Below are 20355 nucleotides of genomic sequence, written 5' to 3'. Positions count from 1 at the left end.
ATATATATATATATATATATATTTTTTTTAAAATTTTAAAACATTTTTTTTTTTTTATTTGTGGCGAACGTAATTCTTTCGTGGCGGGCCGCAACAAATAAATGAATGTGCGGGAAACCCTGGAAACCCAATATCTAACTTACATTTAAACCAGTGTGGGTGGCACTGGGAGCAGGTGGCCACTCTACCAACCGAGCTATACCGCCCCATCATGTACATAAGACCTTAATGGAGGTGTTTTGATGTTTTTTTTAAAGGCTTTATATGTAAGCAGAATAGAGTGACTCTCATAGGTTCCATTGTAAGCAGACATTTGATTGCATTTATTTACTATTTAGAATGCATAAAAAATGAAAAACATGTGTTCTTGTTTTACATAAGGATTATAAATGATAGACACAATTTAAAAAATAAGTGCAGTTCCCCTTTAAAGCTTCACACATTGATATTTAAATGTTGACTGTTGTTTTAAACACACATTTAAAATGAACCCCCAATTGAATTTAATGTTTTTGACATTTCTTTCAAATCACATATCACACCGTTAGCAGAAGAACTTGGAATGACCTCAATATCACACACACTCATGTAACTCTTTGACATGGAATAAATGACATGCCACTAGTATTTTTAAGCCACACTTCTGCCCTAATGTAGCTGAGATAGGCTCCAGCACCCCCACCACCCCGAAAGGGACAAGCAGTAGAAAATGGATGGATGGGACACTTATACTTACCTACCAAGGGTGCAAACTGCAAAGTGGATGTTTAATTATCCTTGTTGAATGACATATTGTGCTTCCTCAAACCAACTGCACTCGCTCAGTGACACAACAAAAACAAGCTCACATAAGTATAGGGCTTATTTATTGCACTTCTATTTAACCTTTATTCATATATATTACACTTAAGTTATCGGCTGTCCTGACAAGAGCCTGCTTGTGTGTTGGCTACTTTGGTGAAACTGGTGTGAGACTATTTATCTTCTTCCTTTATAACTCGACCACCCGGGAACATGAGTACAAAATAATAACAATCTGCTCCATTGAACACTAGACAACCCGGTAATAGGATTACAAAATAATCTGCCGTGTGGGCCACTTACAATTTAATTAAGTAATTCTTTGGCGTACTACTACTAGATGACGCCCACGTACCACTACAGTTTGAGAAGCACTGATCTAGAATTAACTTTCACCAACTTGGAAGCGATGCACCGGCATCAGCAGCTTTCCGTCTGATGATGTCCAAATAGTGAATTATATTTATTTAAATAAATAGAATCATAATCTAGTTCACTCTGTGAAATAGTCTGTCGGCATTAGTGTTTATAAAAACAATATAGCTTGGTCAATGTTTAGGTCATGAAATGTTAATTAAGTATTTTTTCAATTTTTTTCCGTGGGTTTTATGGGTGGAATAGAGTACTCCCTTTAGTTGCATTGTTAGCCACATTGTACTTGTCGTCCATCCATCCATTTTCTATCGCTTGTCCCTTTCGGGGTCCCGGGGAGTGCTGGAGCCTATCTCAGCGGCATCCGGGCGGTAGGCAGGGTACACCCTGGACAAGTCGTATTTAACAATTTAGAATGCATTAAAAAGTATATGTTCTTGTCTTACATAGGAATTGTGAATGATAGGCAAAATAAAAAATGAAAAGTTCAGTTCCCCTTCAAAACAATTAATGTTTCATGGCAAATGTCCGAAGTACTGTGACTGATAAGGGCAAACCTTGCGAAAACAGAAATTTATATATATATATATATATGTATGTATGTATGTATGTATGTATGTATGTATGTATGTGAAGAGGAAGATAATTATATAGCAAAATATTGCCACGGGGAAGTGCTGCAAATTAGGAATGCTGCCATCACATAAACGCTGAAGGGTCAAAATCAAATGCTGCAAATGCCATAAACTCACACGCTAACCCCCAAAACTGCATGAGCGAAAACAAAGTTCACAAAACAAAAGTGATATGACAGTTGTTGTGCCACAGCGATTGGTTATTTTTGTAAGACTATCATTATCGGTTTGATCTATTTTAAACATGCATACAGTTACAATATGGTACATGGAGTAATCTATTGATTAGTTTGGTTGCTCTGCCTCACGGAAACTTAATGCTTTTCAATAATGGCATTACTAAGAATTAAAAAAATCCGTTGTTTGCCACTACATAAGGTGCTCTATTGCAGCGGTCATGTGGAAACTGTTCGTGTATTTAAAGTTCAGGGCACTACTACAGTCCGGATTTGATAAATTTTTTATCAGTAACACTCAAACGATTATATTTATAAGTGGTTGATTTATATAGGCTAATAAGGTAAAGTTTTGTACCTGACAAGTTTCGGCTATCTTGCTTCTGGTGGGATGGAACAATCCATAAAACACGTCACAGATGACGCCACGCTAACATCACGTGACACCTCTGATGAAGGCTGCAGAAGCAAGACAGCCGAAACTTGTCAAGTACAAAACTTTACCTTACTAGCCTATATAAATCAACCACTTATGAATACACATTAGTAGGCTAAATGAACCTCTTCAACATAAACGATTATATTGTTGATGTGCTCTGCAGCAGAGGGGAGAATAATAATGTCCTCAACAATGTGCAAGTTAATATAAGGTTATACATTTCTTCTTCATGCTGACTTTATCCCATTTCTGTATCTCTGCCTGGCTGCTGCCCTCCATCCCAAGTTCCATAGTCGGGCTGTCCTGTGGCGGGATGGACCAGCACACAAGCACTGGCAAACGCATACGCAAGCCCTCCCTGCTGTACGAGGACTTTGAGAGGCCTTCCCTGCCACACACTATGCCCCAGGGTCCCCCTACCCCGCCTCAGCCTCCTGTCAAGGACCCTTCCAGGCTGGGCCGCGTCACCAACCAGCTACAGTATCTCCAGAAAACCTTGCTCAGGTGCCTTTGGAAGCATCACTTCGCTTGGCCATTTCACGAGCCGGTGGACGCCCACAGGCTTAATTTACCGGTGAGCTCAGCGCCTGAACGGCGGCAAACTAAACCGTTAACTTAGTTTCTGTAATCGGCATAAAAAAATAATTTCTCACTTTGCACGTGTCAGGATTATCACAAAATAATCAAGCAACCTATGGACATGGGCACCATCAAAAAGCGCCTGGAGAACAACTACTACCGCAGCGCATGTGAGTGCATACAGGACTTCAACACCATGTTCACCAACTGCTACATCTACAACAAAGTAGGTCCACACTCGAGCTTTGGCCGCCATGTCATTCAGTTTTCTTTGGCCTTGTCCGAATACGTGCCTGCGCTGTCTTCCAGCCGACAGACGACATTGTGCTGATGGCCCAGTCCTTGGAGAAGATCTTTCTCCAGAAGGTGGCTCAGATGCCACAGGAGGAGGAGGAGTTGGCCTCTCCCATTGCCCGCAAGAAAAACGGCAGAGGAAGAGGCCGCAAGTCGAGCCGTGAGTGTCACCTGGGGATTTAAAAGTTTTTTTTGTTTTTTTTACACACACAAACCACAACATTGCGCAAATCTACCTAGCAGTTTTCCCCCACAGATTGGCAATCTGTTTGTGGCGGCAGGGGCGTGGCCACAGGATGTGATGGTCCAGGCGGTATCAATATGACCATACTGTTTAGTTTGCCTAATTGCTTTTATTCCGTCACGTGACTTCTACCCGTGGCGTCAACCAAGCCACAATGGTTGTTGTGCAGCAAGCAGCGTGCAGCAAGCAGCGCACAAACTATCTTAAATACGCAAGGGGCCTAGATCTTCCAGCAAAAAGCAGATACAGGCAAAAACTCAAACTATGCAATGGAATTAATCCCTATAGTTAATCAAAAAAAGGACTTGTCAAGTGATAATCAAGGATTATTCGTTGGTGGAGTTCCCACACATATCAACTATCTTATGCTCCAGATGTCATTCTACACAACAAAACTAGGGTTATACGGTATACTGGTACTAATAAAGAAATGTGGTACTAATAGATTAAAAACAGTACTATATTGCTTCTGAAAAATACTGGTACATGTTTTTCCCCACCGGACATGACGGCGTGCTGTCGTCACGTTGTGACATTGCTGGTAAAATGAGCAAGAGGCGCATGTTAGGCAATGCATACGCACGGTGTACTTACAAGCAGACAAACTGTGGAGACATAAGAGGTTGAATGGACGTATTTTGGCTTTAAAAAAAAAAACGATAAAAGCTTTTCACACTACAGCACCGCTCTGGAAGAGGTGTTTTAAACATGGCTAGCTGGCAGCTAACGTCCATCCGCAGTCGGCAGTGTTTTAGCTTCTTCTAAATCAGTAATCATCGCCTCCATGGCGACAAGTAAACTACTTGTCTCACAAGTATCATCCTTGCAGGACAAGAAATGGCTAAACATGCTTCACTGCATATCGTAGGAGGATATAATAGCTAACTGCTACCAGCAAGGTAGCGCTCCTTGAATGTAATCAAGTCCCATAGATGGATCTACACAGACAACGGCTGTAACGATACCAAGTACAAGAGCCGTATATCGTCGGTACTACAATGATTACATCAATATTTTTTATCATCTCAAAGTCTTTTGTCATTTTTTATTGTTTATAAAGTCAGGAAATACATCCCTGGACACAGGAGAACTTTAAGTATGACCAATGTACGACAATGTAACTACTTAGCATTGGATTGATACCATTATTTGTGGTATCACCCAGACCTATGTGAAGTATCCAAATAACAGAAGAACATGTGATTATTACATTTCAACAGAAGTGTAGATAGAACATGTTGAAAGAGAAAGTAAACAGATATTAACAGTAAATGAACAAGTAGATTATTAATCACTCTTCTACCACGTGTCTCTCATAATTTGACAAAAAATAGAATGGGAAATTACACAATATATTACTGCATATGTCAGCAGCCAAATTAGGAGCCTTTGTTTGCTTACTGACTACTAAAAGACAATTTGTCTAGTATGTTCACTATTTGATTGTAATAAACATATGTTTTATGCATCATAATATTTTGTGTTTATCAAATTAAAGCCAATATTGACATTTTGATTGTTATCCCCTTTGTTTTGAAAAGTATCGAAATACATTTTGGTACCGGTACCAAAATATTGGTATCGGGACAACCCTAGACAAAACAGATATCAACTTGGAAAAGCATGGAGGTCTACAACTTTTTTTGTATGTGGCTGGGTCAAGAAAATTGGTATCAAGCCCCTCCCTGGATAAATATGCATCCTTTTTGCTTGGGTAAGGTTGCATTTCATGATTCAACTTTGCATCTTGCGAGGACGGGTCCATGTAAACCAGGGGTCTCAAACTCAATTTACCTGGGGGCCACTGGATGCAGAAACTGGGTGAGGCTGGGCCGCAAGAAAAGATTTCTTAAAAAAATCTAACATGCACTTTTTAATGAATTCACCTTCTTTGAAGCAACATACTTGCCAACCCTCCCGATTTTTCCGGTAGACTCCCGAATTTCAGTGCCCCTCCCGACAATTCTCCCAACCATTCTCCCGAATTTGTCCCGATTTTCACCCGGACAACAATATTAAGGGCGTGCCGTGATAGCACTGCATTTAACGTCCTCTACAACCTGTCGTCGCGTCCGCTTTTTCACCATACAAACAGCGTGCCGGCCCAGTCACATGTTGTATGTGGCTTCTGCAGACACACGTAAGCGACTGCAAGACATACTTGATCAACAGCCATACAGGTCACACTGAGGTTGACCGTATAAACAACTTTATCACTGTTACAAATACGCGGCACACTGTGAACCCACACTAAACAAGAATGATAAACACATTTCGGGAGAACATCCGCACCGTAAGACAACATAAACACAACAGAACAAATACCCACAACACCTTGCAGCCCTAACTCTTCCGGGCTGCAATATACACCCCCACTACCACCAAACCCCGCCCCCCCCCGAACCCCGCCCACCTCAACCGACAGGGGAGGGGGGGGGTTTGATGTGTGGGGGGGCAGGGTTGGAGGGGCTGGGTTTGGTGGTAGCAGGGGTGTATATTGTAGCCTGGAAGAGTTAGGGCCGCATGGGATTCTGGGTATTTGTTCTGTTGTGTTTATGTTGTGTTACGGTGTGGAGGTTCTCCCGAAATGTGTTTGTCATTCTTGTTTGGTGTGGGTTCACAGTGTGGTGCATATTTGTAACAGTGTTAAACTTGTTTATACGGCCACCCTCAGTGTTACCTGTGTGGCTGTTGATCAAGTATGTCTTGCAGTCATTTACGTGTGTGTACAGAAGCCAAATACAACATGTGACTGGGCTGGCACGCTGTTTGTACAGGTTGTAGAGGGCGCTAAAAGCAGTGCCATCACGGCACGCCCTTAATATTGTTGTTTGAGTGAAAATCGGCAGACATTCGACAGAATGGTTGCCCTGAAATTCGGGAGTCTCCCGGAAAAATCGGGAGGGTTGGCAAGTATGACGCTGTCAAGCGCCATTCATATAAAACTTGTGGGCCGCACTAACATAACATTTTCATATTAAGGTGCGGGCCGCAAAATAACGTCGCGTGTCTGAGACCCCTGATGTAAATAAACTATAACTGCGATGACATAGCTCCCAACAGCTGCCACCCGTGACTGCATATACATTTACCAAACTAACAATTACTGAATCATCACCATATTTGAGTTTTGTCCTGTTGTCATATGTACTCTGACACATTTGTGTACAAAATAAACAAGAGGGGAGATGTAGAAGTACTTTTCTGACAAAGTATCATTGACCCTGACTTTCTGGTTTCTGTTTGTTAACAAATAAAATACAAACAATATCAAGATAATACTTCAATAGGAAATACTAATCGTGTGAAGTATTTAAAGAATATATAAAACCTTTTAATGAAGTGTTCACTGCAAACTCATGTGTTCTTCGACTCTGCTTCCTTGTACTAAAGTGCATGCCAATTTTCTTGTAGTCTTTCGTAAAATCTTGCACTCTTCCGCCCTTCTTGATTACCTCTCAAGGAACTCTGAAGAAACGGTTATCCTTTTCGTGATTTGAATGATTCGTACAGCCGAAAACCAGACATGCATAGGGCCTTTTTCTTCGAACGTCTAAATGGCGTCTAGTACCCATTGAAAACAGACGCTGGCTTGACCACCACGCATATTTAACGAGCCGTACGTGACGTCAAATAAATCCAAACAATTGGCTATGACGCAACTGGAAGTTGTTTAACGATAGTCTCTACTCGAAAGTTACTGTAAAACTAAGCACACAAAGTATAAAGTACATTAATAAACACATGAAGTGCACATGTAAGAATCCTGTTAAGTCGACAATACACTTTGGCATAAACTGAAAAAAAGCAATGGAACTATGCAGGATAAAAAGTTTGACGTTTATTACAAGCATGTATTACGTTAAAATTTTATATATCAAATATTGTACATAATTTCTTTTTTTTTTCTTACAACATGTCCGTAAAGGAGTAGGAATAAGCAAAGCTTATTTAATTCTACCCCCTTTTTACTTCCTGTTTTCAATGTGTACACCGTTACATCAAATCACTCTCAATACAACAGTGCTCTACATAAATAGTTAAATCAGCTATTATTCACTTAACGAAATTAATGATATATACTTTTCAATAAGTTCAAGACATGTATCATAATTCTTCTTCTTTGTACTTAGTAAAAACTTGTAGTTTCAACATTTCTTTAAACTGGATCATTTTAAATACATTGATTTATTTGCTTAATCCATTCCATAATTTAATTCCACTGTAGAGGTTGCCCTCTAGTGGGTTCTTCAGACCACCACACACTGCCAGGAGAGCCCGGATTTCAGGGTGTAACACTGTTTTATTTTCATAAGAACGTGCAAAGCTTTTGCTTTCCAGCAAAATTTCTTTCTCTCCTGCGTCCGCTCAGCAGCACCTCCAACTCCAACTGCGTGTCTCAAACCGGCTGCTGCTAATAAAGGCGACAGGTGATTAATAACAAGACCCACCTGGGCCATCTACTCACCTGTTGCTGTCTTCAAGGCCGGTCCTGGGACACCCCGTTCCGCGGCAGGCCCGCAGGCCACGCCCCCCTCCACATCCACATACTGATATGCTAAAGGTCTTAAAGGCCTACTGAAACCCACTACTACCGACCACGCAGTCTGATAGTTTATATATCAATGATGAAATCTTAACATTGCAACACATGCCAATACGGCCGGGTTAACTTATAAAGTGCAATTTTAAATTTCCCGCTAAACTTCCGGTTGAAAACTCCTTTGGATATGACGTATGCGTGTGACGTAGCCAGTAGAACCGAGGTATGGCTCCCCCATTGAGGCCAATACAAAAAGCTCTGTTTTCATTTCATAATTCCACAGTATTCTGGACATCTGTGTTGGTGAATCTTTTGCAATTTGTTTAATGAACAATGGAGATTGCAAAGAAGAAAGTTGTAGGTGGGATCGGTGTATTAGCGGCTGGCTGTAGCAACACAACAAGGAGGACTTACTTGGATAGCAGACGCGCTAGCCGATGCTAGCCGCCAACCGCATCTCTGATCAGGTGAAGTCCTTCGTCGCACCGTCGATCGCTGGAACGCAGGTGAGCACGGGTGTTGATGAGCAGATGAGGGCTAGCTGGTGTAGGTGGAGCGCTAATGTTTTTATCATAGCTCTGTGAGGTCCGGTTGCTAAGTTGCTAAGTTAGCTTCAGCGTCGTTAGCAACAGCATTGTTAAGCTTTGCCAGGCTGAGAATTATTAACCGTGTAGTTACATGTACATGGTTTAATAGTATTGTTGATCTTCTGTCTATCCTTCCAGTCAGGGATTTATTTATTTTGTTTCTATCTGCATTTGAGCCAGATGCTATCACGTTAGCTCAGTAGCTAAAGAGCTTCGCCGATGTATTGTCGTGGAGATAAAAGTCACTGTGAATGTCCATTTCGCGTTCTCGACTCTCATTTTCAAGAGGATATAGTATCCGAGGTGGTTTAAAATACAAATCCGTGATCCACAATAGAAAAAGGAGAGAGTGTGGAATCCAATGAGCCAGCTTGTACCTAAGTTACGGTCAGAGCGAAAAAAGATATGTCTTTCACTGCGTTCTAGTCCGTCACTCTAACGTACCTCATCCACGAATCTTTCAGCCTCGCTCAAATTAATGGGGTAATCGTCGCTTTCTCGGTCCGAATCGCTCTAGCTGCGTTGAAAACAATAGGAAAATATGAGGAGGTGAACAACTGACTACGTCACGCTACTTCCGGTAAGGGCAGGGCTTTTTTTTTTTATCAGAGACCAAAAGTTGCGAACTTTATCGTCGTTGTTCTATACTAAATCCTTTCAGCAAAAATATGGCAATATCGCGAAATGATCAAGTATGACACATAGAATGGATCTGCTACCCCCGTTTAAATAAAAAAAATTCATTTCAGTAGGCCTTTAAGTGTTGTACGTGCATACACATGCTTTAAATTAGATTTTTCTCTAAGGTTAAATTTCTCCTCTTTTGTTGAGAAGAATTGTTGTACATTCTTGGGTAGCAGGTTATAGTTTGCTTTGTGCATTATTTTAGCTGTTTGCAAATTTACCAAATCTTTGGATTTCAATATTTTGGATTTAATAAATAAAGGGTTTGTATGTTCTCTATACCCAACATTATGTATTATTGTAATTGATCTTTTTTGTAGTACGGTTATTGAATTAAGTGTACGTTTGTAATTGTTTCCCCATATTTCTACACAATAACTCAGATATGGTAAAACTAGCGAGCAGTAAAGAATATGAAGACATTTTTGGTTAAGTACATATTTTGCTTTATTCATTACCGAAATATTTCTTGCCACTTTATGTTGTATATTTTCTATATGCGATTTCTAATTCATTTTATCAACTATTATTATACCCTAGAATGTATTTATTTTACTCTTTCAATGTCTATTCAGTCTATATGTGTTTGACTTTATCTTCTACTGTTGCCGAATAACATTATTTTAGTTTTATTGAGATTCCAAGGTGGTCTGTTTTTGTCAAACCATCTTTTTTTTGTTCATTTCTTCCGTTATTAGTATTAGCTTTTGTGTGTTCTCTCCTGAAAAAAATGCAGCCGTGTTGTCCGCAAATAATACTATGTCCTTTGTAACTTTTCAAATGTCGTTTATATAAAGACAATTTTGGTCCAAGTATTGATCGTTGGGGTACGCTGCAAGATATATTTAACGCTGCTGACATATGTTAACCGATCTTCACGTATTGCTTTCTATTGGTTAAGTAGCTTCTTACCCAGTTTAAGGCCTGTCCTCTGATTCCATATCGTTCCAATTTATTGATTAAGATATCATGATTAATGGTTTCCATTGCTTTAGTTAGATCCATAAATACTGCTGCAGCACGTCGTTTACCATCTATTGCATTGGTGATCGCTTCCGTTATTTAGATTACGGTAATGCCATTGATGTACAAATGTTAGCTCTGTATCCGTATTGGTTCTCTGCGAGTGTTCCACTTTTGTTTATAAATTTGTCATATCTGTTGTTGAATAATTTTTCAATGGTTTTCGAAAATTGTAGAAGTATAGCAACATTTCTGTAATTAATAAACTGGTGTTTGTCTTCGGTTTTGTAAATCAGTACAACTTTTTGAAACCGTTTGGAATGATAGATTGCTGATGGTTCTGAGATTTCTTCAATAACTGTTTTTATTACTTTCATAGCAATACCGTGACAGTCTGTTGAGGTCTTGGATTTAAATTTCTTTACATTTGATTATTTCCTATTATGTCGCATTATTGAGGAACATGGAGTTGGAATTTCTAACCTTATGCCGCAAACTAATTGCTAACATACAATGACAGGTTAACGAGCATTAGCACTAAGATCATTTTAAAATTGTACAAATGCTTAACAAATGAAAAATTAACTAGGGATGTACCGGTCAGGGTTTTTTGTTGCCAATTCCGAGCTTTAATGACTGAAATAGTCCGATACCAATACAGATCACATGTTATGGTGAGTGGGATTAACAGTTTAAGACAGTATTTAAACTACCGGTAGTTCCTTACACTCTTTTTGTTATATACAATTGTTTAATCACAATAAAGTCAATAGTACACAATACCTAAACAAAAGTAAAACTACAATGTATTACTCATTTCAATTTGGTTTTTGCTTTTGCTTTTAAAAATGAAAATAAAAATCTAGACTTCCTGAAACACATTCTTTTGTTGTTTTAAGATAGTTTAGCGATTAGCATGTTTACTTCTGGCTTGCTCTTACTGTGTGAACCATGTTGATGTTCGACCCCCAGTGGTACTTAAGATACTAAGAAATTGTATTTATTTGCCACAGTGGAGGTGATTATATTAACTAAGCAAATGCCTGTGTGACCAAAAATACATAGTTTTAGTCAGAGGTCATCTGCTTTGAAAAGCAATAATCAGCTGAGGCCGATCACATATTTTTTCGCAAAAATCAGCCAATACTGATCGGGGGCCGATAGATCAGCACATCCCTTATTTTAACGGAACAACATTGACACAAAATAGCAAATTAATTTCTACTTGGATGCAAACAGTCCCCAAACTCTGTGGAAAGTAAATATTGACTGCTAACGTTGTACTACCAGTCCAGTCAGCCCCTCTATGCACTTAGTGTCTGTGTGTGTGCTTGCTGACTAGCTACACAAGCCTGCTGCTCGAATCTCAAACTCTAACACATAAAATAGTCAATGTTTTGTGGAACATGATTCGCATATCGCCTGGAAAGTTACCAGATCTTACTGTATCGCAAAATGTATACAATGTTTTCGGACTATAGAGCGGACCGGTAAATAAGCCCCACCCACTAAATTTTAGAAGGAAAAAATATTTTTCCAATTATTTAGCCACACCGGACTATAAGCCGCAGATATTTACGTTGAGAAATTTAGTTATTTACACAGTAAGATTCTGTAATGTTTATTTACATACCTTTTTAATAGTTTCCAAACGGTGTCTGTAACACTGCAGTAAAACGGGTGATCAAACAAAACAGAAGTCATCTTCATGGACCCACGAGCTGTGGAAGCTAGCTCTCCAATCAGCTAAACAGACACAATAACTCCACTGTGACGTTTTGGTGAATTTATGTAACTGAAACAATACAAAAAAATGCCATTGTAAGTTGATAATACTAACAAAGACCCCTGTAATCGTGTTACTATATTAGCTAATGCTAACGACGCTAGCTTTATTACATTACGATAGCACGTACAAATATGCATGTAAATGCTCCTACATCACACATGGGACGGTTTAGTAAATACGATTTGTTTTAGGTGTATTGTAAAATTAAAAAATGATGCTTGGAGTGATGAATGAAGAATCCTTTCGAGTAGAAACGCTATGGACGGCTGGAAGACAAACGGCACTTATATTTCCGGTTTAAAGCTCAGTCTAAACAAAAGGGCAAAGCAGCACTGCAGCCCATGCAGTGAGCAAACTCGCTCATAAGATGGCACCATAGCACAAACAATAACATATCTATTCAGTGTCTGCTTGGTTTTAAAAAAAAAAAAAAAAGCAAAAAAAACTATTTGCATTATGGTCGTCAGTGAAGAAAAACCCATGAATTAGTCTCATCGATTCTTAAGCCTCAGGGTTCAAAGCAAAGGAAAAAGTAGCGGCTTATATAATATATTTTTACTTGTGGCGGCCCTTAACATTTTTTTTGGCAGGACTCAACAAGTAAATGACTGTAATTTTGCTTTGGCATTTTTGCTTGTTGTTCCATCTGTTGAATTGTCTCCAATATGTCCACCAGCAATGAGAGCCCAGCAGGTGCCCGCCGTTTCACAGTCTGCTTACTCGCCGTCCTCCTCGGACACGGGGGACTCGATGATGGACAACTCTCCCCAAACTATGCTGACCAAGAGCCTGCCTCCAGCAAACATCATGGGACTGCCCCCAACGCAACCCACCACTAAGGTACATGTGACAAAACAGTTGGTCAGGGCAACAAAAAAAAAACACAAACCCACCACGCAAGTTTTATATTAAATGCAGTGTTTGTGGAGCGCTGGTTGACAAACAGTTCTTTCTACAGGGAATAATAAAATAGTAATCTTCTGAACTTGTGTAGAAGTGTAAAAATAAGTTACCCCGCTTGTACAATATAAAACATACATACAGATACCAGAGTCTATTTCCATTTCCATAGTGATATTGACGGCTTTTGTCTTGTTTTTTTGTAGAAAAAGGGTGTGAAGCGTAAGGCGGACACCACCACTCCGTCCACTATGGGCCTGACTGTGGGCATGTCGGCAGACGGACACGGACTCATGGTGGGCCTGGGGAAGGGCGGCCACGGAGGCCAGGTCCACGACTCGTCCATGAATTCCATCTCCTCCTTGGGGGGCATGACTTTAGAGACTCCGGCCGGCATGGGCCTGGTGCACAGCCCAGGAGGCCCCGTCCTGCTTCAACCCATGATGTCCAGCACCGGACGCCGGGTGGGCAGCGGCCGCCCCATCAAGCCCCCCAAAAAGGACTTGCCGGACTCTCTGCAGCTCCAGCCTTCACGAAAAGGCAAGCTGAGCCCCCTGATGCGGTACTGCAGCGGACTGCTCAAGGACATGCTCTCCAAGAAGCACGCCGCCTACGCCTGGCCTTTCTACAAGCCTGTGGATGCAGCGGCGCTCGGCCTGCACGATTATCATGACATCATCAAGTCTCCCATGGACCTCAGCAGCATCAAGGTGACATGCGCTGCTCTTTATCATATTTATTTACCACAGCATAAGACACACTCGCTAACCAATGAAAAGTAGGACTAGAGAGCCGTAGCTTTCCTTGTGTCTTAATTATCCATCTTAACAATACATTTAGACAATATTGTACCCCAACTTTATGGGAAGACTTTGGGGATTACCCTTTTTTTTGTTCCTTGTGCACAAAGCAAGGTCTATGAAGGTGTACTTGGATGGGTTTGGTGCGGAATAGGGGTGCACGATTTAGATTATATACTAGATCTAGGCGATATGGCCTAAAACTAAAACCTCTGACTTAAAAAAATAAATAAAAAAAAATAGATTTACGATTCTACGCCCCGCCATTTTTAAAGAAATCAATAAATACAAAGGATACATTTTCCAAAACAAGTTTCACTTAAATGCTAGTACCTTAGTTTGAATTGACACTGCATACTGTACACTGCCTCCTACCCTTAGCAATATTTACATTTTTATAATGTTCTTTTTGAACCAGATATAAATTGTACTTTTTCTGGAATAATTTTCCAATAACTAAATTAAGATCTTCCTCTGGTAGGCAATACTTCTGTAAACAAAAATGGGCCATTGCACACTGCATGCAAATAGTCTCCAACTTTGACATTAATATAGTGCAAACTTAAAACTTCTGTTTTAAATAAAATATTTCTGGTAACAAAAATGTAGCATTGCACATTGCATGCAAATAAATAAAATCCGATAAATCAATAGATGTAGCGATATTCAATCAATCAATAAAAGTGCAAGCGTTAAGACTTCTGTCTTGAATAAAATATAGTATTGGACATTGTATGAAAATAATTAATCAAGCGGAGTTTATACTGTTAGTAAGTCTATAAAGGCAGGTTTTTCCAATGAATGAGCACCACATCTTGGCGATGTGCAGAGCGACTGCTTTAGTGAACGCTCTGTGCATCCTCCTCCTTTTTTTATCATACATGATACCTTGTGGAAATAAGTCCACTACACTCACCTGCTCTTCAGCTGTAGTTTGTTTGTCTTGTTCGCCTCGTAAAGAGTTGCATTTCCCCCACTCGACTGGATGCTTCTGTTTCATATGCTGGAATAAGTTTGTTGTGCTGCTTCCTTTTTTAAACAAAGGTTGCAGTATACAGTCTCTTGTTCCACAACTGTTGCCGCAAATCTAAACCACTGACCACACTTCTTTTCTTGGGAACAAACTTCTCGTTCTTGTTCGCATCAGCTTTGGCCATTTTTGCTAGGCATATGAATCTCCTCTAATGAAATAAGAGGAAGAGCAAAAGCTACAGAAGGTACTGGGGGCAAAAAATAGGCTGTAACATTGATTTTGAATTTCTTAAGTCATCTGTAACAAAAAGCTTGACTTGATTGATAAAATCGATTTAACTCCCAGGCCTCTGATATGTGGCCAACGATAAAGCTTTAAATACTATCATTATATTATTATGTTTGTTGATAAGACACATAATGGCAAATTTGACAATGACAAGCTAACAAACGTGTTCTCATCGCAATGTAGCATCCTTGCTAGCAGCTAATGTCCTTCCACAGTGCAAAGCCACTTCTAAGTTAGTAATCCTTGCCTCCATGGCAGGGAAAAAAAACAAAGTTTCTTACATCCCTCATACCATTCCCAGAAGACGAGGAATAGGTAAATATGCTAACTGCGAGCTAGAGCTCTTGAATGTAAACAAGGTGGGCGGGTACAAATATTTGCAGTGACAATACCAAGTAGTATAGTATCAGTTCATACCAGAGCAGATAGATTGATATTTTTTTGCTATCAAATAATCTTTTGTCGTTTTTATTAATGTTTATAAACTCATGAACTGAGCTCCTGGATAAAGGAGGGCCTTAAGGGCAAAAACCAAAGCATCGGCCACCGCTGCTGCCTACTGCTCCCCTCACCTCCCAGGGGGTGATCAAGGGTGATGGGTCAAATGCAGAGAATAGTTTCGCCACACCTAGTGTGTGTGTGACAATCATTGGTACTTTAACTTTTAAATTTAAATCAGAGCCAATAGTACAGTAGGAAATAATTTGAATATTTAATAGTTATTGTTACACGGCCACACTGTTTTTTGTCTGAATATAATTGTGATGAAAAAAATATGAATCGTTCAATGATCTTGAAAATTTTAGGTATCAGTTTTGATATAGTGCAATACTGCCACTTTAACTACTTGGAACTAATTACTCTTGGATCGGTACCCACATTTGTAGTATCACCCAAAATTAGAATCATGTTACAACAGAATGTAACCAGATATTAGCAAGTAGATTAGTAATAGTTTTGATAAAATAATACAACTGGAAATGACAATGGTGATGTAATATGTTACTGTGTATATCAGCAGCTAAATTAGTAACCCATATTGAAATGGTTGTATTACACTACAGGGTTTCCGCGGAGCATTGAAAAGCATTACAAGTCAGTAAGTGGATGTTGTGACAATTTGGGCTTTAAATGGCATTAAATGCAATGTCCAGAGGCATTAAAAAATGTAATACAATTATAGGACTTGGCCGATCGTCAATATGTCAATCCATCAAACAATAAATGAAAATTAATTAAAGAACATTGCGGTCATTATAAATTGTTACGTCTGTGTGTTTCTTTTCTTCGTGTTTTGCTTTAAAACTGGATACAATAGGTCTTGTGAGAAAAGCCCTGCCTCCATAGCGGACACTCCGCTGGATGGCTTGGGGGCCCGAACTTTGCCATTATTTGGTGACTGTAGGCATGTAGTCCTTAACTGTGACACCATGTCATGTTCATGAGAGAGCCGAGCTTGTTTCATACACGAATCCTTTATTTTTTCTCGCCAGTTCAGCGCACATGAGCTAACTCGGCTAACATTAGCAACGCTCGTTACGGAGGCACCTCGCGTAACCTATGGTGGCTTGGGATGGACAAACAAGGCAATGCTCACAACAGACCACAACTCTTTATTCTCTGACGTTCCCACATTGACTGAATGAGTTATTTTAGCTGCCTGACACTTTATACATAACTTGCTATCTACCGAACCAATTTTAAACAACTGTGAGGGTGTAACTCACTTTTTTTATGCATTTTATCTTATTTTCCAAATATCTTTCCATGACATGTTTTTTTCTAAAATGTTTAAATCATCATCTATTTCCAAACGCATGCATCATTTGCATTTTTAGTATGATGTTCATTTATTATTACATTAAAACCTATTACTATTTTATTTTAAATTGACTCCTGATTTAAAACATATCCTCCAGTTTGTGGCTGTAACAAGTCATACTTTCAGAGGATATGCATTTTTACAGCATGTTTTAAAATTTAAAAAAATTACTTCTGGTTATATTATATTGATCAACTAATTTGGAATTTGATGTTTATTTAGAGGTCTTAATTGCAGTTCCCCTTTAATCATTTGTATTGAAGGTACACTGTGATGATTGACAGGCATAACTTTTTAATTGGCTATTGTGTGGATGCTACTACAGAAAAATAAATAAATACAAATACATTCTCAGATGAAACAGTCTTGCGAGGCAATTCTAATTCACTAGATAGTAAAAGTTAATGTAAACTTGTCAAGATTATCATTGTCAAATGCTATACACACCGTTGTAAGCTTGTGACTATATACAAAAACCATATGCAGTCGGAAATGGCCATTCAATTTTGAGTAGCATTAAAAAGCATTAATTTAGTTTTGCAGATACCTGTAGAAAATTAGAATTGATATAGCAAGTAATATATTGTTATCACAGGAGGCTGCAATATATATTTCAGGCCTTGTCGCCTATCTCTAAAGTGGGGTTGGCAAGGTTTATTTCCTACATCTTTTACATTTCCTGAGTAAGTAAGGTTTTTACTGTTCTGCCTCTCCTGACCAGAGAAAGATGGACGGTCGCGAGTACCGAGACGCTCAGCAGTTTGCCAGCGACGTCAGACTCATGTTCTCCAACTGCTACAAGTACAACCCCCCCGACCACGACGTTGTGGGCATGGCACGCAAGCTGCAAGTGAGCACGGCACTCGGATTCTACCTTTTTTAAAAGCGTCAGATCAAAGTTACCTTTCATCCTAGCATTGGTGGAGGCACTTTAGCAGCTGGTTATGTTGCTCTATTGGCCCAAACAAAACATTTGGCTCTTTTTATTTATTTATTTATTTATTTCAACATGACCCCTGATGTACATCAAGAGTTTTGAATCCACCATCCCCCGCTCTTTTCTGTTCTTCAGGATGTGTTTGAGTTCAGTTTTGCCAAGATGCCCGACGAGCCACACCTGGACCATGGTGCCATGTCCATGAGCGGCCACCCGACTTCCTCGTCGTCATCCTCGTCGTCGTCGTCCTCCTCCTCCTCCTCGTCCGCCTCCGAGAGCGAGCCCAGCAGCGAGAGCGAAGAGAGCGAGAGCAGCCCCAGCTCGGACAGCGAGGAGGAGCGGGCGCACCGCTTGGCGGAGCTGCAGGATCAGGTGTGCACGCAGGTGAGTGTTCCTCTTTCATCACACTCTGGATGGAGGAGTCTGCTCGGGTGCTGGTTAGCTTGAAGCTAACAGCTAACTTGTCTCCATCCTCGAACGATGTGGGTCCAGCGGGAGATAAAAGTGAAGTTTCCATGGACTCACAACGAATAAAATACCGTATTTTTCGGACTATAAGTCGCAGTTTTTTTCATAGTTTGGCCGGGGGTGCGACTTATACTCATGTGTGAAATTATTAACATATTACCGTAAAATATCAAATAATATTATTTAGCTCATTCACGTAAGAGACTAGACGTAAAAGATTTCATCGGATTTAGCGATTAGGAGTGACAGATTGTTTGGTAAACATATAGCATGTTCTATATGTTATAGTTATTTGAATGACTCTTACCATAATATGTTACGTTAACATACCAGGCACGTTCTCAGTTGGTTATTTATGCCTCATATAACGTACACTTATTCAGCCTGTTGTTCAGTATTCTTAATTTATTTTAAATTGCCTTTCAAATGTTTATTCTTGGTGTTGGGTTTTATCAAATAAATTTCCCCCAAAAATGCGACTTATGTTTTTTTTCCTTCTTTATTATTCATTTTCGGCTGGTGCGACTTATACTCCGGAGCGACTTATTGTCCGCAAAATACGGTAACTTATTTACTGGAGTTAAAAATGTTGACTTTACACCATACTTGCCAACCTTGAGACCTCCAAGGTGGGTGGGCGTGGTTGGGGCGGGGGGGCGTGGTTAAGAGGAGAGTATATTTACAGCTAGAATTCACCGACTCAAGTATTTCATACATATATATATATATATATATATATATATTTTTTTTTTATTTTTATTATATATATAAATAAAAGAAATACTTGAATTTTAGTGTTCATTTATTTACACATATACACACACACACACACACACACACACACACACACACACACACACACACACACACACACACACACACACACACACACACACACACACACACACACACACACACACACACACACACACACAACACTCATCTACTCATTGTTGTACTTGAAAGAACAATGCTTTGTTAAGGGTTGAACTGTCCATCTTCTTTCTATTCTCTGTCACTACTTTTCTAACCATGCTGAACACCCTCTCTGATGATGCATTGCTGTGTGGCACGCACAAAAGTGCTTTCATCAAATGCACGAGAGTGTGGAATCTTCCATCTCTCCCTAGCATGGCCCAAAACCGGTCAATCCTTGCTTCCTGGGGAAGATCTTCCCTGGCAAGCAATTGGTACTCCAGTACTTGTACCCGGAGGCTGGTCAGGTCCAATCGCAGCTGCGGCAGACTTTTTTTTTTTGGGCGTGGCCTCCAGCTCCGGCTGAATACCGAGTTTGTCGGGAGAAAATCTCTGTCGGGAGGTTGTCGGGAGAGGCGCTGAATATCGGGATTCTCCCGCTAAAAACGGGAGGGTTCGCAAGTATGCTTTACACTCACCTTAGTGTTTACCATGAAATCTTTATTTTGACAGCCCCTCGCGGTAAACTTGTCCGAGTGCAAACTGAGGCAGTATTTGTCATTGATAAAACTTTTGGCAAATCAAAATAAAAACGCAATAAACGGGGACGGAAATTTGACCCAGCAAATATAAACAAAACAAAACACCGGCGGAAGCGATAATCAATACAATAAAAAAAAAAAAACAAGCAAACCGGGTGTCTTGTCTGTCTCTCCACTCCCTCGCTTTCTCTGTCTCCGTCACTCCCTCACGAATGCTGCTGCGTTAGCACACCTTCACAATTTGTTTTGTTTATAACCCCTTCTTAACCCCGAAAGTATATTGAAAATACACGCAACCCTAACTCAAAATGCCGGACATTTGAGGCATTTAACAAACTTCGCCCGGACAGCCCCGCAAAAGAGGACATGTCCGGGGAAAAGAGGATGTACGGTCAGTCTATCTAAAGTGTGTCTGACGGATAAAAAACTGGCAATTTGCAATGACTGCAAAAAGTTGATTATGCGAAGAGGAACCAAGACGTCTTCCTTTAATACAAGCAATTTGATCTCCCACCTCTTCAAGAATCATAAAGAGATATACGATGAATACAAGCGGAAGATGGATGAAAAGCAAACACTGAAAAAAAGTAGTACCACACAGTTG

General features: G+C 39.9%; 1 protein-coding gene across 2 annotated transcripts in view; it reads left to right on the top strand.

The window, feature by feature from the left end:
* The window catches only part of LOC133659890 (bromodomain-containing protein 2-like), a 34170-nt gene that overhangs the window by 6761 nt on the left and 7054 nt on the right, over window positions 1-20355 (top strand). Inside the window, exons 2-8 of one of the 2 annotated variants that reach the window (XM_062062721.1) lie at window positions 2709-2997; window positions 3091-3228; window positions 3312-3456; window positions 12783-12946; window positions 13213-13716; window positions 17611-17739; window positions 17962-18210. In XM_062062721.1, coding sequence (XP_061918705.1) covers window positions 2709-2997; window positions 3091-3228; window positions 3312-3456; window positions 12783-12946; window positions 13213-13716; window positions 17611-17739; window positions 17962-18210 — 1618 coding nt within the window. Of the gene's footprint in view, window positions 1-2694; window positions 2998-3090; window positions 3229-3311; window positions 3457-12782; window positions 12947-13212; window positions 13717-17610; window positions 17740-17961; window positions 18211-20355 lie in introns of both variants that reach the window. The other variant, XM_062062722.1, reaches the window with a different exon arrangement.

The sequence above is a fragment of the Entelurus aequoreus genome, linkage group LG11 (genome assembly GCF_033978785.1).
Source record: "Entelurus aequoreus isolate RoL-2023_Sb linkage group LG11, RoL_Eaeq_v1.1, whole genome shotgun sequence".
NCBI classification, from domain to species: Eukaryota; Metazoa; Chordata; class Actinopteri; order Syngnathiformes; family Syngnathidae; genus Entelurus; species Entelurus aequoreus.
Note: the sequence above shows the minus strand (reverse complement) of the source record. Positions and strands in the feature narration are given on the sequence as shown.